Source organism: Cryptomeria japonica, chromosome 2 (genome assembly GCF_030272615.1).
Source record: "Cryptomeria japonica chromosome 2, Sugi_1.0, whole genome shotgun sequence".
Classification (NCBI taxonomy): domain Eukaryota; kingdom Viridiplantae; phylum Streptophyta; class Pinopsida; order Cupressales; family Cupressaceae; genus Cryptomeria; species Cryptomeria japonica.
The window spans coordinates 80,212,206-80,235,225 of NC_081406.1; the positions used below are offsets into that span (position 1 = coordinate 80,212,206).

The 23,020-nt window shown below is 35.7% G+C and overlaps 1 protein-coding gene across 5 annotated transcripts in view; it reads left to right on the forward strand.

Moving 5' to 3' along the window:
* LOC131078857 (uncharacterized) overlaps positions 1-23,020 on the forward strand; it is a 78,651-nt gene that overhangs the window by 29,438 nt on the left and 26,193 nt on the right. For all 5 annotated transcript variants that reach the window (XM_058016670.2, XM_058016667.2, XM_058016669.2 and 2 more), the window contains exons 4-7: positions 14,028-14,077; positions 14,814-14,922; positions 15,221-15,330; positions 15,520-15,678. In XM_058016670.2, coding sequence (XP_057872653.1) covers positions 14,028-14,077; positions 14,814-14,922; positions 15,221-15,330; positions 15,520-15,678 — 428 coding nt within the window. The remainder of the gene's footprint in view (positions 1-14,027; positions 14,078-14,813; positions 14,923-15,220; positions 15,331-15,519; positions 15,679-23,020) is intronic.

Here is a 23,020-nt window from a genome sequence, read left to right on the forward strand (position 1 = left end):
ATAGGCCTATTCAGGCTCCAGATTGGTTAGAGCCAGAGGTTGATAATTTGAATGTTTTATGTAGGTCAGTCCTAAAATTTACTAGGCACTAGGTTGAACAACACATCACAAAGTTAAAGGCAAATAATGCTCGCCTGACTTACTAGTTGATGGGAGATCTGGACTCCCATAGCGAAGCAACAGAAGGGTTAGCAAGAGCCCAGGAAGAAATGGAACAAAGGAAAGAGAAAAATGTTCCTAGGAAGTCACAAATGAAGAGGAGAAAAGAAGTCCAGCTGGAAGAGCCACATCAAAAAAGGCCAAGGATAGAGGAAGCACAATCACCGACTAGTTCTTCTAGCGTGCACGAGGTTGAAATGTTCACGCAAGAAGTTGCAAGAAGCCAGCCGCAAGAAAACGATCTTGGCACTACACAGATATAGGATGTTCTCAGTGTTAGCACTCCCCATAGACCTGTTCTGCAGGAAAATCAAAGGCAAGAAATTCCTCCTAATGCAAAATAGCAGGATCAAGATTGTTTCATGGAAACGAATCTTGGAAACTTAGGCACTTTGGAAGAAGTTTCATAGGAACAGGAGTAGATGGAAGTTCAGGATCATCCAGTAGCCTCTTTGGATTGGTTAAAGGAAAGGATGAGAAAGGAGCCCGAAGAAGTGATGGATCCCGCATAGGAATTAGAGGAACTTCTAAGCAGAATAGATAAGCCAACAAAGAAGAAGGCAGCTAGGAAGTTTTCCAATATCATAAGGGACGAGTCAGGATCCAGGACATTGCACTTAGCTGTGCCCAGGGTGGATAAGGATAGGAGTGAAATCACGCCCAATGATTATGGAATCAGAGAGGTTATCTTAGGGCATGCTTCCATGACACAGTTGGTGGAAGACTTTGATGAATCTTCTTTAGCATTGAAAGAACAAATGAAAAGAATGAAAGAGAAGAATAGAAAGCTGAAGAGGGAAACCAAGGCATTGTGCAAATATTTGCGGAGCTTGAAGCATCCACTCAGGGAGGAAGATCCATTCTTTGTTATTCCCTTCTCTCTTCCCAAAGAATCCATTGATGGCATTGAAGAAATAAGGAGAAGAGCGTAGTGCTCTAAGGAATGGGTGGAGGATGTCTTCACTTTAGCTAGAAAGTTAATTGAGGACTTGGCTCACTTGCACTGGAGAATTCTTGCTATCCTGAACAGACTTGAGACTACAGATAGTTCATGGGAGGATGTGCATATTTATCAGGACTTTACAATTCCGCAACTGAGAGCATTAATGAGAATTCCTAGGCAGGCTTTGATTGATGGGATGGTTGTCCAAGAGAATGAAATTTATGACTTCCCACTGTGGTTTTATGTCGTCTACACAAGGAAGGAATCCTTTGAAAGATTCAACGAAGAGTCAGCATCATTGAAGGAATCAGTCAGGAAAATTTAGGAAGAAATCCATAATGCAGTTGAAACATTATTTGCAAGAAAGTTGGCTGATGGAGAGCTGACAGTTGACTTCCTAAAGGACAGGTTGCACGAGTTCTTCTTTGTGGAATCCTTTTGCAAAGGACATTTGGATACTGTTTCCTTGTTCTCCAACACGATGTGAAGGACTCAAGAGGCAACGACAAGTTGGGAGAAGTTTTTCTCCAAGTGTGAAGAGGATATTGCGTTGGTGGAATTCAAATTTGAGAATGTGCCAAGTGTCTCCATAGGAGAATTGTAAGTCGTCATCACTAGATTCATTGCATTCGCCATTAATGAGCGAGATAATGGTCATTCATTTTTGGATGAGAGTCTTTTGACTGGATGAGGGCATGGTGGCACATCCATTTCTAGAATGTTTGACCAAGTGGCGGCTGATTCAATGCATGGCAGCCATCATGTTTAAGGGGATAGTGGTGCATTTATTGCACATTGAGCGAATTTGGATGAAGTGGTGCATTTAATGCAATGGGTGATTTTTGAATGTAATGGATAATTAATGCATAATGGGCGCCATTTTGAGTAAGGAGCAATTAATTGGTAGTGTGTGTGATCCATCATTAATGTCTATTACCACTATGTGGCGTCATGAATTTGGGAATTTATTGGTTAAGGTTTGCATGTCTAATCTTGGTCGTTGATCGGTTTGTAATCTAGGCTGTCCATTTTCCTCCTGGAGGCCTATAAAAGGGGGTCACCCCATCATTTGTAAAGGAGGGAGATTATATGAAATTGTTGCGATAAGCTATTGAAGTAATAAACAATAATATATTGTTCTTTGATGGTATACACTTGTGTTATTTTGTAGCTTGCATGGTTTCACTTTCCTCAGTTTAGATTTATGTCAAGCATTTAGATGAACAAAGTTGATTGCAATGTTTTAAGGTGAAGATTGTTTGCTCATACCTTTTGTTCATAGATGATTTTTATCAACGGTGTAAGGTTGGACTGAGCTATTTTATGTGTGCACTTAATCTAGATTATTGGATGAATGTTGTTCTCTGATGGTGTTCATCAATGGTTTAAAATCTTTCAAACACAACCTCTGAAGATTGCACCCGCTTTATGTAGTTGTCTGTTAGTGGCAAAGTGAAGTGTGGTAGATCTCATCCAAATCATTGCTATCTACCGAGTTCTTACCCTTAGAGTTAAAATAGCTTTGCTAAACCCTTTCCATTTTATTTTCTGCATATCTTATCCAAAAGTCCTAAAAAAGAGCCATTTATTGCCAAACCATTTGCGAGAATCTTCGTGAAAGTTATAAATTTGTTTGAGTCTTCTTCAAGTGTGCGTAAGTCCCCTTGGGTTACCACCAACATCACCAAACAAGTCTATATCCACATAAAGTCGCCAATACGTAGTTGGAAACCTTGGAGTCAATGTATGATCTTCCTGAAATCTTAGCATACATCTGATTTTGATCAAGAGAGGGTAAAGTGACTGTTGGAAAACTTTATTTTGTGTTGGTGTGGTCACAAAACACCTGTCAACAGAACTTCATGTATGGCTAGGCCCCGTTGGAAAACTTTATTGTCAGTGTGGTCACGAAACACTTGTCAACAGAACTCTGTGTATGGCTAGGCCCCCAACATCATGCTAAGTTAGATGTTTGGTGTGTTGAGCTCCTTGCTAAGAAAAACACCATATAAATGGTTATTTTTATATCACAAATTTCTAACTTATTGTGCCATCGTTGTATTTTTCCAGCATATTCAATGGCTGTCCACAATTCTTTCTGTTGTGTACTCTGTAGACATCATAGTCATTAATAGTGACCTGGTGTGTATCCCATGTGGTCATTGTTCCACAAAGAAAACAGAGCATCCGGTCCCTCACCAAGTAATTGATTGATACAAAAATTCAATTGAAAGATTTTCATCCTTCCACCTTGTGAAGTTAAATCTGCTTTAGATCATTAAAATTTGAATTGAAAATAATCAAAATCCATTCCTTTAGTGCAAAATTCCCAAGACCCATGGGAAATGTATGATGGGCCTTGGGTTTTATCTTGGTTTAATTTCAAAGAGGGGACTTTTCAATGTTTTGGATCACAGTTCATGATCCATTATTAGGATAGAGAATGCATTATCAAATAGTTTAACACTAGGAGCACACTAACCCACAACCTTTGACCTTAATTGAAGTTCAAATGAACAAGAATAGACCTTCTGAAATTCAAGTGTCAAATTCAAATTCAAATTGTCATAGGCAAAGAATTCCTGAAGCAATCATCATCATGACATCATTTTGACATTAGGATTTGGTTTAGTAGGTTTTCTCACGTGGTACTATGGTTTGATGATATGGTAGTCAAGTAGCAAGGAATATTGTTGAGGAATATTTGGACAAGGGAATATACCCAATGTTATATTGATGGCAACTAGGCAATGGCATGATGTTGGCATTTTCTTGTTTTTCTTTAAAAATCATGTCATATGGATCCGCAAATAAGAACCAGATGGAGAAAATTCAACTATTGGAATGTTTGTGCAATTTTGACAAATTGAGACATGTTTCTAATGTTTTTGGCTTGTTCATTTGAATGCAATGGTGAGTTCAACTTTGCTCCTTCATGCATCCAACAAAAGTAACCTATAAAAATGACAAATAACTGAAAACCTTCAAATGTTGATACCTTGGCTTTTGGGTGTTTAATTTGGATGAAATGAAAGTCTAAACCAACTTTCTTGGATACTCTAGATGTGGTTGCTCCAATATTCTTCCAGAATAGTTACTTGTAAAAGGCCACTTACAAAACAACCCTACCATCCCCTCTCTCTCTCTCCACCCAAAAAAATGACTAATATAGAATGGAATGAATTAAAAAACTAGCCTGAGTTCAAACTAATTCTGGTACCATGCAAGATTTATTTTGTTCTAATAGCTAGTTAGATTTTAGATCAATGAATGAAATCATTAACCAAAAACCCAAGTTGCTGATTTGGGTACAAGAATTGGAACTCGGCACATCATTTTTTGTTTTCCCTTGGTATGGGTTACCTTAGTTGCTTTAGTAAGTTTCCTTTTTTGTCTTTAGTTCACAATTGTTTCATTTAGAAACATCGTCTTTGCAAATCTATTTAAGGAGCCTTCGTCTCCTTTGTTTAATACAACTATTTACCATAGTATAGTATCAGAGGGGGTCGATGGGGCTTTTCAGAATTTGGCAAATTTTTTAATAGAAATATTTATTTGTGGAAATAAATTTGTGGGTTTTTATCTACTGAAAATTGCGGATTTTTTGTGTTGATAATCAGTTTGCATTTTTCGAGGGTAATTTTGCGTGAATGAGTCGTGAAGATCGTGTTTGTTTTCTTCTGCAAACCTATGCTCGCGTTTGTTTGTTTTTTGTCTCTAGCCCATGTTTTTCTTATTTTTTTTGGTTTTCTTTGGCCGCGTCTTTGGCCCTAGGCTCCAATAGTTCTTTGCGTTTTCTCCTGTGTGTCTGTGTTTTCTCTTGTGCATGGCACGCGGCGGGACTTTGGGGTTTTTTGGAGCTTGCGACGAGACTACCTCTCTCTTTAGCATTGTCGTTTCTGGGTTTTTCGTGACGGCTCATGGTTTTTTTCTCGTACACGGGCTCACCTACGACTAGGGTTTGTGTATTTTGCTCGATTTTAAAAAAAATCAAGAGAAAGGGTTTTCTGATTTTTTGCCAAAAAATATCATGGGAGGGGTTTTCACTTTTTTTCAACAAAAGTGTGATGTTTTGTGTTCTAGGTTTTAATAATTTTTCCTAAAAAAATTTTTGGGGTTTAATATTTTTTTTTTCCTTAAACAAAATAATTCTAGTTAGGTTTTATAATTTTTTCATCAAAAAATTATTGTGGGTTTTGTACGATTTTTTCCACAAAAAATGTTTTGTACAAAGGGTTTTATTGTTTTTCCTTAAAAAAAAAAGGTTTTGTATGCTGATCCGTGTCTCGGATTTTGTGCCAGCTACTCACTGATGTTTCAGTGTCTGGGTTTTCACGGTCTATGGGTTTTGATCGATTTTTTACCTCAAAAATCGTGTCTAGTTTTGATCGATTTACTCCTCAAAAATCGTGTTTGGTTTTTTTCGATTTTACTCCTTAAAAATCATGTGGTCCTTTTTTTATTTTTTCCTTAAAAATTGTTTCTGTGTTTTATAATTTTTTCCTTAAAAAATTACTATAAGGTTTTATAATTTTTTCATGAAAATTACTGTTCTGTGGGTGATCTTTGCATCACATCAAGGGTTAGGCAATTTTTTCCACAAAAATCGAAATTTCAACTATAAAACTAACGAATTTGTAAATCAATTTGAACCCTAACACTAAATGAAAACAAATTTTAAGTCTAACACTAAACCCAAGTGAAACCTAACTCTAAACGAAAGTGAATCCAAATCATAAATCAAATGGATCACACCTAGAGTTGCTAGGGCATCGATTTGCACAAGGGTTAGCCGTTTTTTTCCACAAAATCATGGCTGTTTTTCTGAAGCAATTTGGGTTTGGCGATTTTTCCCTCAAAATCATGGTTTCAGTTTGAGAAGCTATTCTCGGTATCTTTGACTACAGGTAGCGACAATTTTGTTTCCCAACATCAGGTTGGACGAATCTCAGTGTGTTTTGGTTATCTTGGTCATTTCTAGAAAATTTGCATAATCAGGGAGGGTCTTAGCAGTAGGCTCATTTTGCAGAGCATTTTGAAGAGAAGGGGGCAGCTTTCTCTATGCATTCGTGACCAGAAGGAGGCAGCCTTTTATGCATTTGTGACCAAAAGACCTGCAGATTATGTCTTCTGTAAGGTAGTTAGAATGATGACAATTGAGAGATGGTATTAAAATATTGTAATTTTTCTTTGATGGTCATCTTAGTTGCTTTAGGAAGTTTCCTTTTCTGTTTTTAGTTCACGATTGTTTCATTTGGAAACATCGTCTTTGTAAATCAATTTAAGGAGCCTTCGTCTCCTTTGTTTAATACATTGATTTACCATAACAATTTAAGTACCTCATTCATAATTTTCAAAAATGAAAATACTCGAGTCACAAATTATAAATATAGATAAATAATAAATTTAAACATATTATACATTCAATATAATATATAAAAACATGTATTTATAAATAATAATATTGAATAAAGAATATTTTAGAAAACTATTTATAATGTAGAATAAAAAATAAAATATCATTTAAAAAATAAGTAATAAAAAAATGTTTTATAAAACATTACAATATAAAATATATGAATTTATATTATATTAAATAAATAGTAAGGGTAGATCTAAAGTTACAAACAACACGATGTGCTGGGACATCATAAATATTGAGTGATTTGGTGCGTGTTCCTCTAGCATTAAAATGTAGTGAAATAGACAGATTTTTGCTGGGTTCTTCTGCAACGGACTGAGGATGTACCCAAAGGCGGACCCGTACTGAACCCACATGTGTATGCCGGGTATTCTTGCCGAACCAGGTAACATAGCCAAAAACTAATGACATATAGCTATTACTAATAACCTAGTAGCTTAAAAAGGACTGACACAAACTCAGTAATTGAAAAGAATTCAGCTACCCACTTAGTAAATGTGTACAATAAATGCAATGAAGGTGCATTTATAGAATATTAGAAGATATAACGAGGAGATGAGAATGACTACTCCTATGCCCCAAATAGTTAGATTTTCACCAGGAAATTTTGTCAAAAATAAGAACTGAAACATGAATTTAAAAACACGAAATATCTGGAGATATCTACTTAGGAAATAAATACCCAAATGTGTAATAAATAAATATTTACACCAACACTTTTTCAATGTCAGTCTGCAAAAGAAATTCTGTTTGCAATATAAATGTCTGAACTTTGAACATATACATTATTTTGAGGTTTTCTGCTATTGGCTAAACAAATAATTCTTTATTATGTGTGAATATATTCATATTTCATTGCCTGTTTGTGTTGTTTTTCTGTTTCTTTGTACAAATCATTTCTGCTTCAGGACTGTGACATTTCATCCGATGGACTTTTGTTTGCTAAAAGATAACTTAGTGGTAATTTAGTTATAGTCTGCATGTGCATTATATTATATGTTATCGTGACAATTGGCGTTTCTTCCCAATTTTTGCACTGATCTAACACTGTTAGTTGTTTTAAATTTTGTATTGAGGATGTGCATAATTGCTTGGTTTTATAGATTTTTTTTTGCCTCCAGAAACTTTGATGTCTTATCCTTAGAATGTTTTGGCTTCTATGGTTATTAATTCAGGCTTCATTTGCATTATGCTTGGTTGTCATTGTATTTCTATCAACTGCTTTTGTGCACCATTCTAATCTCATTTAGCATATGAGTCAATTGCAAAAGACATAACTATGACACCATTGTGAATCGGCAGTTATATTCCCTTGACCTTGTTGATGAAATAGCATCGATCAGATGAAGAAATCCTTGCCAAGAAATATATATATATATATATGTGTGTGTGTGTGTGTGTGTGTGTGTGTGTGTATAATACATATAACTAATTTATATTAAAAGTTTATAACTATATGTTATCGGGTTAACAATGAATAATATCCGATTGCGTTTTTTGTTTTTATCGGCGACTTGCTTAACATTAGTTAAGCACCGATCACATGCTATCGGGTTACTAGACCCGATAGACCCGATAGCATACATTGCAGATTCACATTGTTATTGGTTGGCAATACTGATCGTTTGGCATAAACAAAACATTGATCGCTGTGTTTAACCCGATAAGCATACACCGATTCATATCGGTTTATTTGTAGAGGCACAATTAAGAGATGCCATGGAGACATGTCTGCCCATGACATCTCTCTTGTAAGATATATATGTGCCTGTTATTGTTATCCAAAGGACATCGAAATTATTAATGTTCTTTCTCCACCATCTGCAATACATAGAAGATAATTAGAAAACAGAATTGATATATACTGTGAGAAATATTTGCATTGCAATACAACATCATTATACATACCTTGATTTTGAATTGAAATTTGAAGAACTTTTACATGGTATTAGAGCCTCGGTAGATCGAACTTGAGGCATTCAAATTTGTGAAAAATTCAAAGTCAAGAAGATATCTAACATCACATTTCTTCAAATGGCCAGCACTATCAGATTTGAAGATAGACTCGAAGGAGGCGACAATTTCTCAGCATGGAAATTCAGAATTAAGATGATCCTAAAGGAGAATAAAGTTGAATCATTTGTAAGAGTCAAATCTAAAGAACCTGAGAATGAACTTGACAAAACAACATGGATTGAGGGTAATGAAAAGGCCATCAAGATCATAGTTGACGGAGTGAGAAACAATATTATGCCAATCATAAAGAAACATAAGACTGCCTATCATATGTTCAAGGCACTCGAAAATGCATTTGAGATAATCAATGCAAGCAAAACCTTGGCTCTAAAAAGAGAGATAAATCATATAAGTATGATAAAAGGGGAGTCAATCAATGCCTACTTCATGCGGATATCTACCCTAAGGGATGAACTAGCAACACTTGGATACGAAATCCAAAGCAAAGAGTTAACACTCATTGTTCTAGATGGGTTACCTAGTGTCTAGGAAACGTTCGTTCAAGGCATTAGTGCAAGGGCTAAATATCCAAATTTTGAGAGGCTAAGAGCGGATTGTCTTCAAGAAGAATCAAGGTTGAATAAGAAAGGGATCAAGCATAAGAATATAGATGAAGATCTTCAAGTTCTAAACACCAACTCCAATAAGAAAAGAAAGAAGAAACAATTCAAGAAGAGGAAAGGACATCAAGGCAAGAATACCTCCAAGAAGGATCTCTCTCATATTCAATGCTTCAGGTGTGACAAGTTCGGGCACTATGTTGCTAAATGTCTTGAAATATCTAAACAAGCTACATTTGTCAAAGTTGGAAAGTCAAAGGACGAAGATGATTCCGAGAAATATGTGTTCTACTCTGCACTTTCAAACCAATTATCAAACAAGGCTAACTCATGGGTGATTGACAGTGGCTCATCCAGATATATTACAGGGTTCAGAGAAGTGTTAGACTCCATGATAGAGGAGACTGATGAGGAAGTAACAATCGGAGATGACTCTGCATATCCAGTCAGAGGAATTGGAACCTGCATCATCAGACTGAAGTCAGGCTTATCATTACAGCTTACATGAGTACTATATGTCCCAGGCATCAAGAGGAACCTAGTTTCCATCTCAACACTAGAGGATAATGGGTATAGGGTGACCCTCATGGACAACAAAGTGTTGGCTTGGTCAAAGAATTCGTCCATCAAGAAAGCCAAAACCATTGGTCAAAGACAAGGTTACTTATATGAGCTATGCACAGAGCTCAACCTAGCCCTAATCCATGAAGTTGCAGATGCTAATGAAGTTTGGCATAGAAGACTAGGTCACCTGAATTTTAGAGCTTTATCATCTATGGAAAACCTTGTCACAGGTTTACCCAAGTTAAAGCAATATCATTGAGGGGCATGCAAGGGATGTGCCCTAGGTAAAAATACTAAGGGCTCTTTTCAAAATAGTACTAGGAAAACAAGTAATGTTTTAGAATTAGTCCACTCTGATGTATGTGGACCTATGTCAGTACCCTCTTTAGGGGGATTTTTGTATTATGTAATATTTGTGGATGACTACTCTAGAAAAACTTGGATCTACTTTCTGAAATGTAAAGAATCAGAAGAGATCCTTAATAAGTTTAAAGAATTTAAAACCCTAACAGAAAACTTCTCAGGTAATAAAGTTAAAACCCTAAGAACTGACAATGGGGGGGAATACACCTCAGATCTATTTAAAGATTTTTGTAAAAATGCTGGGATTAAGAGGGAGTTTACTGTACCTTATAATCCTCAACAAAATGGGGTAGCTGAGAGGAAAAATAGGACAATTGTAGAAGCTGCCAAATCAATGCTTCTTGATCAGAACCTAGATGCCCATCTTTGGGAAAAAGCCTCCTGCATTGCCGTGTATATCCAAAATATATGTCCTCACTCCCATATTGAAGATAAAACCCCTGAGGAAGTTTTTACTAAAACAAAGCCAGATATTAGCCATCTTAGAATATTTGGATGCCCTGTTTATATCCATGTACCTAAAGAGAAAAGGTTAAAACTAGAGCCTTCAGGAAAAAGGGGAATATTTGTTGGGTATAGTGAAACCTCCAAGGCCTACAAAATCTACATACCTGGTCAGAGGCATATTGAACTTAGTAGGGATGTAAATTTTGAAAAAGACTTAGCCTTCATAAAAGCCCAAAGTTCTATAGAACCTGAAGTCCATGTTCCTGCTCCTAGCATAGATGAAGATCCTGCTCCTGAGTTTCAGAGAGAGAATCTTGAGGAAAATGAAGGTGAAATTCAAAACCCACCTAGAGAAAATCTCAAGAAAAGACCACTATGGGCCACCAAAACTGTAGAAGAAGCTCATAAGTATGCTGCCCCTTCAAGAACCTTCAGAGAAAGAAGAAGGCCTAACAGATTCACCAGCTATGTTGCCCTCATGAATGACCTTTCAAAAGTTAAACCTACCAATGTATCAGATGCACTTAAACATCAAGTATGGAAGGATGCCATATCTGATGAATACTAGTCCATTGTAAAAAATGATGTATGGGAGATTGTTCCCAGGCCAGCTGGAAAATTTGTTGTATCTTCCAAATGGCTCTTCAAGATCAAACATGCTGCAGATGGCAGCATTGAGAAACACAAGCCTAGATTTGTAGTCAGAGGGTTCTCACAAAAGGAAGGAATTGATTACGAAGAAACTTTTGCACCTGTGGCCAGATAAACCTTTGTAAGAGCAGTCTTAGCCATTGCCGCAACAAGAGGATGGAAAGTACATCAGATGGATGTAAAGACAACATTTCTTAATGGAAAGATTGCAGAAGAAGTATATCTATAACAACCTGAAGGATTTGAGATTCATAATGCAGAATCTCATGTGTGTAGACTCAAGAAAGCTCTTTATGGGCTTAAACAGGTTCCTAGGGCTTAAACAGTCTCCCAGGGCCTGGTATGAAAGAATTGATACTTATCTCACAGGGCTAGGTTTCTCAAAGAATGATGCAGATCCAAATTTTTACTATAAACAAAACAAAGGTGATATGTTGATATTGATTCTATATGTTGATGATTTGTTAATCACAGGTGAAGATCACCTCATAGATCAGTGCAAGAAAGACCTTGCTAAAGAATTTGACATGAAGGACTTGGGACTCCTTCATTACTTCCTAGGATTAGAAGTATGGCAAAATTCTGATGGCATCATACTAAACCAGGGTAAGTATACCTTGGACATTCTGAAGAGATTTGGAATGTTAAACTGCAGACCTATAACTTCTCCGATGGAAACAAACCTTCATAGACTTAAGGAAGCAGCAACAGAATCACAATCCACAGATCCTACTCTATACAGGCAAATGATTGGGTCCCTGATGTATCTAGTAAATACAAGCCCAGATATCTGTTACGCAGTTAATGCTTTGAGTCAGTTTATGTGTGAGCCAAAGGAGATACACCTGGTAGCAATAAAACACATCATGAGATATCTACAAGGTACTTTAAATCTTGGTCTCATGTATAAGAGAGTTGATTTGGATTTACACGGATTCACAGATTTAGATTGGGCTGGAAGTGTAATTGACAGGAAAAGCACCTCAGGATGTTGCTTCAGTTTAGGTTCAGCCATGATATCCTAGATCAGTAGAAAACAGTCATCAGTAGCACAGAGTTCCACTGAGGCCGAGTATATTGCAGCTTCCATGGCTGCTCGAGAGGCAGTATGGCTTAGGAAGTTGCTTGTAGGGTTATTTGGTGAACCAATGAAACCTACAGTTATTCATTGTGACAACCAGAGTTGCATAAAACTCTTAGTGAATCCGATGTTTCATGACAGATCCGAACATATTGAGATTCCATACCATTATGTGAGAGATATGATAGACAGGAATGTGATCCAGTTGGAATACATTTATACAGGGGACCAGACAACAGATATTCTTACCAAACCACTTTCCAAGGTGAAAGTTGAGCACTTCAGAAAAGGTCTTGGTATGATTGAAAGGTAATTTGCTTCATAATCTGTACTTATATATTAATAAAGATGTTTAATGTGTAAACTTCTTTGTCATGCTATGACTTTTATGGGCTCCACCCCCTGTGTACATTTCTAAGAGGTGACGATCTCTCAGATAATGGACACTTGTATGTAGACATTATAAGGTGACGATCTTATAATGATCAAACTAGATATCATGTGTGATTCCTGGTATGTTATGGATGTGCCATAATTATATTGTGGTAAAGACATTTTGAAATGTCAGTGCACATACCACAATTTGGATAAAATGAGGATTTAATTATTCTCGTGTTTTTATCCTTAGTATTGCTTGCTTTGCAATACTGATATCACATGCTTAGGTGATATCTTATCATCACAAGTTACTGTGGTGAACTTTTGTATCACGTGTTTAGGTGATACTTCATGTCACGTGCTTAGGTGATATGATTTTTGTATCACGTGTTTAGGTGATACTTCATATCACGTGTTTGAGTGATATGATCCTCTGTAGAGTGAGATTATGAGACTCCATAAGGAATCCTGACCATCATGAGAAATGACAACATATTAAAAGTTGATAACTATATGTTATCGGGTTAACAATGAATAATATCCGATTGCATTTTTGTTTTGATCGGCGACTTGCTTAACATTAGTTAAGCGCCGATCATATGCTATCGGGTTACTAGACCCGATAGCATATTGGTGTCGATTCATAATGAATCGGCACCAATATGCTATCGGGCTATTAACCCGATAGCATACATTGCAGATTCACATTGTTATCGGTTGGCAATACCGATTTGGCATAAACAAAACATTGATCGCTGTGTTTAACCCGATAAGCATACACCGATTCATATCGTTTTATTTGTAGAGGCACAATTAAGAGATGCCATGGAGACATGTCTGCCCATGACATCTCTCTTGTAAGATATATATGTGCCTGTTATTGTTATCCAAAGGACATCGAAATTATTAATGTTCTTTCTCCACCATCTGCAATACATAGAAGATAATTAGAAAACAGAATTGATATATACTGTGAGAAATATTCGCATTGCCATACAACATCATTTTACATACCTTGATTTTGGATTGAAATTTGAAGAACTTTTACAGACCTGTGCGAATATTTTTAAAGCTTTTATTCGTTAAATATTCTTTGTGAGCTCTTTATTTGTGATGCAAACATAACTGAAATGAGTTACAGTCTTATAGATTAGATTTTGAAAAACAATAGGTATTTACTTTTCAATTATTTTTACCTAAAAAGCTCAAGCTTTTGAACTTTTGAACTTAAGTTGTGAAGTGTAACTGTCACATTTTTACGTAAGAAATATTGATGAGAGTAGAAAACAAGTAGAGAGTTCATCATATATTATCAATCAATGGAGAAAAGTTGGAAAGTACTTTGTTCTCTAATGTACAGTAGACTAATTTTTAATTTTTAACTTGAATTGCCACATCTGAAGTCAATTTTGTTTCTGACATAATCTCTGTTCCCTCTGAAAGGTGGAGCTATTAAGGACGCAGATCTTCAGCCACGGTTCATGAATGCAGAAGTGAGTATCTTGTCATGGAAATCTCTTTAAAAAAGATAAGTCATTTCATACTATTAGATCTCCCATGTTAAAGAGGCCCGAAGTCAAAATACCTATTTAATAGGTTTTGGCAGTAGTGGTCAATAATCATTCCCATTTTCCTGTTCTGGTTATTTATTACATTTTTAATTTTATTAGAAGTAAAAGGATATTTTGAATTCTTTTTTAGGTAGTCTATGATGGTGGGAATTGATGCTTGAAATAAAAATATTCTTACTGAAGGTTCCTTTGCTTTTGGTTTTGGTAAAGTTGGTTCAGTCTGGTGGCAATGGTCATAATTTTTTTTATATTTATGTGTTGCAAACAAATTTAAAGCTGTTAAAATCTCCTTACCTTGATGGAAATCTCTGGAATCTTTTCTTGTTTTGGTCTTTTACAATGTGTAAATGTGTTAGCCTCAAACAATATGGTGCTTATGATATGCTTTTTCGTAGATTCTCATTTTTTACTTTGATCATTCTCAAAACGAGGTTTATTTGAAATGCTATTATAATAGACAAAGTTAGAAAAAATTTAACATGGAGGCTGTAAAAGTTTGTACATTTTGTCTGTACCGTGTATCTCATTTCCTACTCAGTATATTCATTTCCAGCTTTTGCTAGTTACAATTTCTCTTTTTACCTCGTACTTGTTTCTTTATGTTATCCTTTAATTTATCCATGGACACTCTAAAGTTAGTTTTTCTTTCATGTTACAGGTCAGTAACAAACACTTATGTAGGTGGCTAAATGATCGCCTCCTTTCAGAACTTGCTCCCCCAATGAGTAAAGAAGAAATAGCTGGGCTTTTTGCTCCACCTCCCTGGGGTATAATTCTATTTTTTTTCATTCTCCTGTAGCATATTGGATGCAGTCCGATTCTGTGTGTAGTCATTGAATTTAATTTGGTTTTTTTATGAAACATATTTTGCCAGCACACTGAGCAATATATTGATATAAATCTAGTTATTTCAAGGTTATTTGCTATTAAAAACATACTAGTGATGGGGGAGAGATATTGTAATGTGAACTGATTTAAAACCTGTTGCATCTAGATTCATTCTGTATCCAATTTTTATAGTTATTGGATGTTACTGAGTTTTGTTATTTTTGATTTGTCTGTCAGGTGAAAAGAAGGCCTTGACACCATTTGAACGAATCACAGGGGCAGGTGATGATTGTCTCCATGATATGGCTGCTTGGGAGCCTTTTCGAAATGTGGACATGGATAAGGAGGTGTGTGATGCTGATCATGTTGTAATAAGTACCATTAGTGTAGGTTCTTATGGATGATTGATGGGTGTATCTCTAGTGTTATTTTCATCAGTTCCTGCACTGCCTCCCAACATGAAACCATCCAGCTATCATTAATGAATAATAATATTGCATCGATTCTAAATGTTGGACCATGTATATGTTTGACAGACACAAATGTTGATGCCTTCACTGAAGCCCCGCTCAAAAGAGTTTAAGGTTCATGTTACAGAGAGTATGGCTTCAATGCAAGGCTGGCAGAGGGTTGAACGACAATCACGAGAGGCACTGCGGCGCAACTTTGATTCACCTCTTGTTGAAGCTTTGGAGGTATGTTGGAAGAACTCTTTTAAACCATATTGATCCATTATTTGTAATTATTTTTAAGATATCTCTATTTTACTTCAATTATCCAGTACCCCAGAAATTTTTATGAGCATATTGTGTACACTCTTTAACACTTAAACAAGATCTATCATTCTGAATAAATCCTTTATAATTTTTGACCCAAATGCATATGGATGGTTGTTTGGTACTTATTTGTTTTAGTATATGTTGCTGGTTTGTCCCCTGCAGTCCCTGAATCCGGGTCAAGTTTGGATTCCAGATTGATCTGGGCCGGGGTTCTGCCAGGGCATACCATTTCCTCTGTGGGTTTATCTGGGAAGAATCCAGCTAAACCATAATGAATTTTGCAAAACCAAAAATAAATTTGCTGCAGTTTGACAAGTTTCCTATTTTTTTTTGGCTTTTTTTAAGTGATAAACTAAGATTGAAATCAGTCCTAAAATTAAGAAACGGACAATGAAGAGTTTAACCAATTCTAATATGGCCTTTCGCCAGTCCCACACCCCTAATGTGTCCTTAATGATGAATGGGCAATTACATGACAATTTATTCCTACTTGACTGTGGCTTGAATTGGCCATTTGGCCTTTCATACAAGTGCAGTGCATTCAAATTCACATACCTGTGATTGGGGAATGGGATCCATGTATTAAACAATAAAGAATAGTGCTTGCTATGTTCAGACTTTCAGCCTTTGGGCTTCTCCCTCATGCACCTTTCTCATCTTCAAATGAGTGATTAGGTTAGGGAATAAACATTATGCTAGGCATATTCTTGGTGACGTGGCTTAACAGCCTTCCCTTTTTTTAATTATGTATGTTTTTTAATATAAATTATAATGGAATTTAGTCACTGCTATGTTTATAAGGGAGCAACAATATTTCTTGATTCACACCATAGGGCTTTGACATTATTATTTGTCCATTTTGGACAAATAATAATCGTACAAAGTTTATAAGGGAGCAACAATCTTACAAAGTTTGCAGTAACAATAGATATTTATTATTATGATATTCAAGTTGATTAATTTATATTGAAGTAGTATGTTTTATTTTTATGGTGGTTTTGTTTATTACACGATGTTATGTGGTATTCTGAACTTAATTTCTTCTTTTAGGATGCAAATATGTATATACGTATGGTTTTACATGTTTTTTTATACAGAACCAAAATAACCTCAACGTCAATTTGTTTATTCTAAATCCATGGACTGAACCCACAAACCTGAACCTGATTTGGCTACTTAGGGTTAGTTACAATTTTGTTGTTCATTGTAGGCTTTAAGTTTTTAACCAATGTACTTGTAGATTATGTTGGTTGTTCATCTGAACCAGTCTGATGTTAAGTTTTATGTTGGCAATATCTAGATACTGATTTTGCTTGTTTGGCTGGATTATTTGGTCTAAAAGTAAAGCCTGGGAGACTATTTAAATTGTTTGTGCAGTTCAAGTTAAAGATGATTCTATGAGCTGAAGTCAAATCATAATAGATCTCCAAGGCATATGTGTATTTTTATAAAATTTGAAATAGCTGTTTTGGATTTCAACATCAAGGAAGGAGATGGCCACAGTCATTTCTAACTGGAATCTCCAATCACTGACTGGTGGACATGACTGGTGTGTCTCATATTATTTGCATAAAAAAGTTCATTCTATTATTGTTTTGGACAAAGAGTGTTCTTTGTTAGATTCTATAGAGTTTCATTTCTCTCAGATGATGATTCTGATCTAATAATTGGGAAAACTATATTAGCACTAGTGAAAATAGAGTATCTGGTGCTGTTCAATTCTTTATTAGGAATTTCATTTTCCATAGTGAATGGAAAGGCTTATTTGATGATAGTTGTGGATAAATGGTATTCATATGAATGTTTTGTTAACATTTCATTTCTAGCAGTTGATGTTTGAGTGACCATTTAATTTTAAGCACTATATTTGCATTTGCTAGAGAAAATTCAGGATGCATTGTTTTTCTATCTTAATTGGGCAATTTATTTTGCACTGTGAATTCAAAGGTTGAGTCTTTTCAACCCTACAATGCTTAGTTTAAAGAAAGAAAAAAACAAATTATAATAAGGTCCACAAATGAATTAAAGTAAGCTAAACAGACTTGAAGAATACGTTCGGTTGTAAAAGAGAAGATCATTCAAGAAGGGAAGACTATCAGATTTTTAATTTGTTCAGATGCTTCTTTAATAAAGATTGAGACTGGAAATTTCAATGAAATGCTGAAAACATTTCCATGCATGCAAAAACTTAACTATTGGGATCAGTGTGTACAAGGTTTGGAGAGTAACTATGACATTGATTCTAAATATGACTGCACCGTTTTCTTTGGTTTTAATAGATGATGCCAAAGGCTTTTGGTACTTGGAATCTGATAAAGTGGCATTCATCTTCAGTGGTTTATATATCCTTTCTATGAAGTATCTTAATTATAAATATTTCTGAATTAATCTTTTAAATTTGGCTCATGGTAGACATGGAACACTGTCTCATCTGCAAATCCATATTAAGATGAAGCTTCAAATTAACAAAAAATAAATAGGTTTTATAAAAGTAATGTAATGTCCCCTTCTTGGGATATTCCTAATTTTTGCCCTAAAACCACAAGTCCAACTAAAAATAAGAAATGTGATACGTATAAGTATAAATTTACCATTCCTGGTCTAGGTCCTGCATACAATATTAGTCACTGGAAATTGATATTAAATCATAAGCCAAGATGACATCTATTTTGACTAAGCATTAGCATGCATCATGATATCATATAAACATTATTCATGTTAAAAGCTAAAGGCTGTAGCCATTCCAATATGGATTCCTATAATAATCTCATTAGGAATTTGTTGAAACATTTACAAATGCAATATCAAGGTTGGTCGCCTTTGTATTGCAAGAGCATGAAAGGTGGGTTGCTCTTCCATCCCTCAGTTCACCTTGGAGGCTGGTTGTCCTCCTTGATCCAGCCCAAGAGCATGTAAGGCTGGTTTTCCATTCCACCTCCTAGCCCACAAGCATGGAAGGCTTGTCATCCATTGCAACTTGGGGTGGCGTACTTGATAAGTGCATGAAGGCCGGTCTTCCTTCACCTCTCATTAACTTGAAAGGCTGGATGTCCTACCCATTTGCAATCCGTTTCTCTAAATTCAAAATGGATTATTATATGAATCTACTATTTCATATTTATAGCAAAGAGAAGTATTTAGATTACTCACAAAGATATTTTGAGTAAGCATTAGTATGCATCATGATATCATATAAACATTATTCATATTAAAATCTAATTAAGGCAATGGCCATTCCAATGTGGATTCCTATAATAATCTCATTAGGAATTCATTTAGACGTTTGCAAACTGCAATCTCAAGGTTCACCCTTGTATTGCAAGAGCATGGAAGGTGGGTTGCTGTTTCATCCCTTAGTTCAACTTGGAGGCTGATCGTCCTTGATCCAGTTCAAGAGCATGGAAGGCTGGCTGTCCTCTCCAACTTGGGGTGGTGTACTTGATAAGAGCATGAAGGCCGGTCTTCCTTCACATCTTGTGAACTTGGAAGGTTCACTGTCCTTCCTGTTTGCAGTCCATTTCTATAAATGCAAAATGGATTATTGTACAAATCTACAAGTTCATATTTATATAGCAAAGAGAAGTATTTAGATTACTCTCAAAGATCAATAATTTCTGCAAGTATCACTATGGCATGAAGACACACACACACACATGCCTATGATTTTACTCTACACAGAATTTATATTTTAATCTATTTGCTGCTATTAAATATTTATTTCTGCTCTTAATTCTGATTCCTTAGTTCCATTCTGCTTCTTGTTTGTCTTAACTTTTTAGAGCAGCATGCAAAAATTAATATTTCTTGCATCAACTTTTCTACAAATCCTTGTGCAGTTTTATCCAAAGCTTGACTTAGCAAGTTGTTGAAACAACTCACAACAGACACATAACAATCTAAGCATTAATAATAGATTTCCAATATTCCCCCCCTTAGTGCGAACATGCTAAAAACTCACACTCTCCACTTGTAGTAAGCCCAACTCTTCTGGATCATGATTTTTATTCAAATGAAAGGCACCTCATCAACTTTTCATGGTTTTTACACAAGTTTACTACAAACCTGAACACAAAGAGGAACACACTCATCTGTTCGCCTGATATGGTTTTCTGGATCACCACTAACTTTTTCAAGATCCATGAATTGCATTACACTAGTGCTTTTGTTCATTACAATATTTTACACTAGGAGGTTACAAGAAGAAATGATACACACATGAAGAGAAAAAGCCATTGTTGTTGATCATGCCACTTGATCTCCAACAACATAGGGAATTGTCACTACCTCTGGAGAAGGAATATTGCTGTTGTATTCCCTCCCCCATGATGTGACATTTCCATTTATTAGAAAAAAATAAAAGCACACACCACATGCCACCAAAGCTAATAAACGGCCCCATCGTTGATGACTGATGAGAGGATGTTCCATATCCTCCCTCCGTTGCCTCCTACCTCCAAGTTTGAATTATCTATAACACATATTACTCATCACTAGGACAAGATAGTTTTTCATCACTAGCATATTCTTTCCAATTTGTTTCTTCAGCCAAGGAAGCACAATGATCTAGTTTATCATTTAGTAGATCTTGTGCCCTCTTCTTACAATTCAAAATTACATGTTCTATTTCATTATAATAGAAGCATTTGATTTTTCCTTTTGAAGGAATATACTTGGATTTGAACTTGCCTTTTCTTGCTTTTTTATTTACAAATAAGACTTATTCAGATTCAAAGTCTTCATTATGGTCAAGTAGAGTAGATATTACTCCTTCAAGACTAATGTTTACCTTGCTTAATGTAAACACCATTCCAAACATATTCTTAGGCAAACTATTTAGAAGTATTGCTTTGGCATCATCATCTTTTACTTTCTCAATAATCCCAGCTAGTTGATTTAGAAGAAGTGGAACTTATATGATCTGCCATTTTTGTACCTTTATCCATCTTCAATCCATACAATCTTTGCTTCAATGTTGTCTTGGCACTTTCAGCTTCAGATCCAATGAGCTTGTTTAATGACTCCCAAATTTCCTTTGCAGATTTTGTAAAATCTATATGGTGTAAGTATGCTTTTGACAAGCCAAGACCAATAGTTCCCTATGCTTTTTGATTTTTGATAGTCCATTTGGCATGTTCATTGGCATTAGTTGGAGAGATTGAGTTGGGTTTAACAACATCGCAAAGATCTTTTTCGATCAAGTGTAACTGCATCTATATTTGCCAAGTATGAAAATCTCAGCCTTCAAATTTCTCGATGAATCTTAATTTATCCATGACTACCCCTTTAACCAAAAGAAAATCAAAGGTGTCGGGCTCCACCGATAATGCACCTTGATTATAACACTTTTAACACTTGACATTATATATTCAATTAATTTTATGAAATCAAAGTTTAAGCCCCTGATAGATCCAACAATAAGACCAAACAATGAGAATGCCAAAACAAATGAGAGAGAACATTACAAAGGGTAAATTTCTTATTCACAACATCATCCTCTAGAAGCACCTATTTGAGAGATTTTGACTAAGACTAAAAATTAAGAAATATAAACACCTGATACATATAATAAAAAACTACACACTGCTATAGTAGCGACAAGAAACTACATGGCATTAGCAGACTACGTTGCATGAGATTTTTGGTGATGACAAGTGGATAATGAGATGGAAGAATTTGAAGTTTGAGCATTGGAAATTTCATGAGTAAATCACGTCACAAATCTACCTTTAAACAGCATTCCTCTATCAATATTTTCATCTAGTGAAGCTGCTAAACAGAGCTACGTTGGGGCAGAAACACCAGTATTTGAAACATAAAAACAACCAAAACTATCCCTCACACCTGCACAAAGAAATGCGCTCTTGTTGAGAGGTGCAATCATCTACCACAGATCTGTTGCACTATGAAAATGAACTTGCAGCTTGTTAATACATCGATCTACCATTGGAAACAAAATAAAACCCTCACTTTTTGTGCTGCCAAATCTGAAAGAGTCTAATATTCTCACTTAGTACTGCCTCATCCACATTTCACTTCATATGGCATGCTAAAAGTTGGCTCTGATACCATCTTAACTTTTCAGAGCAGCACACAAAAAAATAATATTGCTTGCATTCCCCCTTTTAAACCATTCGAACCATTACATATATAAAGAACTAACAAATCCTTGTGCAGTTTTAACCAAATCTTGACTTAGCAAGTTGTTGAAACAACTCGCAACAGACACATAACAATATAAGCACTAATAATAGATTTTGAACAGTTTGATCATTCGATGCCTTCAAATGAGGCTTCTTCTCCTTAAATACCCCCCTCAAGGTGAAAAGGAGCACATCCCTTAGTCGTTGAAGAGATGCCCCCCTTTCTTTTGCAACCACTGCTTTTTCAATTGCACCCGCTGCCCCTTCTTTTTTGCTGTTATTAAATATGTTAATTAGCATCTCTTCAAGTAGAGCGCTGATCTCAAGAATGATAATTAATATGCCTCCAAGGAAAGTGTTGATTGCTGTTTATTATTCCTTGCTTCCCTTATGCTATGATTTGCTGTGATTGAGATGATCTAGTAGGTCTATTACAATCTCAATAGGACATTATATGTTTACAACTGTGAATTGATTTGCACATGCACAATACAAACGTGTTAACAAGCACGTGATGCTACATCTATCCATCATAAAAATTAAGCATAATGAATTTCAATGAAAGAAGACCCCTGTGATAAGCACTGTGATGCTTCAAATTTGCAATCTAAAAAATATAGCAGAAGATGATTGTTTAGTCCTAAATGTATAGTTGGTGAATGATCAGATAACACAGTATTCCCTGCACGTACCAAGTATTCATGGGACAGAACAATCATAACATAAATGACAAATGATAATAAGTAGACCAGAAAGTTATATCTTTATTCCAATGTCCAAAATTGTCCATACATAATCTCCCCCTGCCGAGGTTCCAACCAAACAATATATAGACTTGACGGTTGGTCAAGTTGCCAACCGTCACCAACTCCCAACTACCCGATGGGAACCTCTCGGCGACAAACATAAACATAACACAACATAACACACTTATAAATATTATTCATACTAACATACGTTTTGACCCCTAACATTAGCCCCCCCAAAAACATAGTCGTCTTCCAGACGACTCAGACAAGAGAAACTGAAATGAAAAACATATCTAAGACCAAGAAGAGGGAGGAGGCATCCCTGTAGTGGTCGCTGTAGGAGGCTGCTGACCGGCTTGGAGTTTCAGG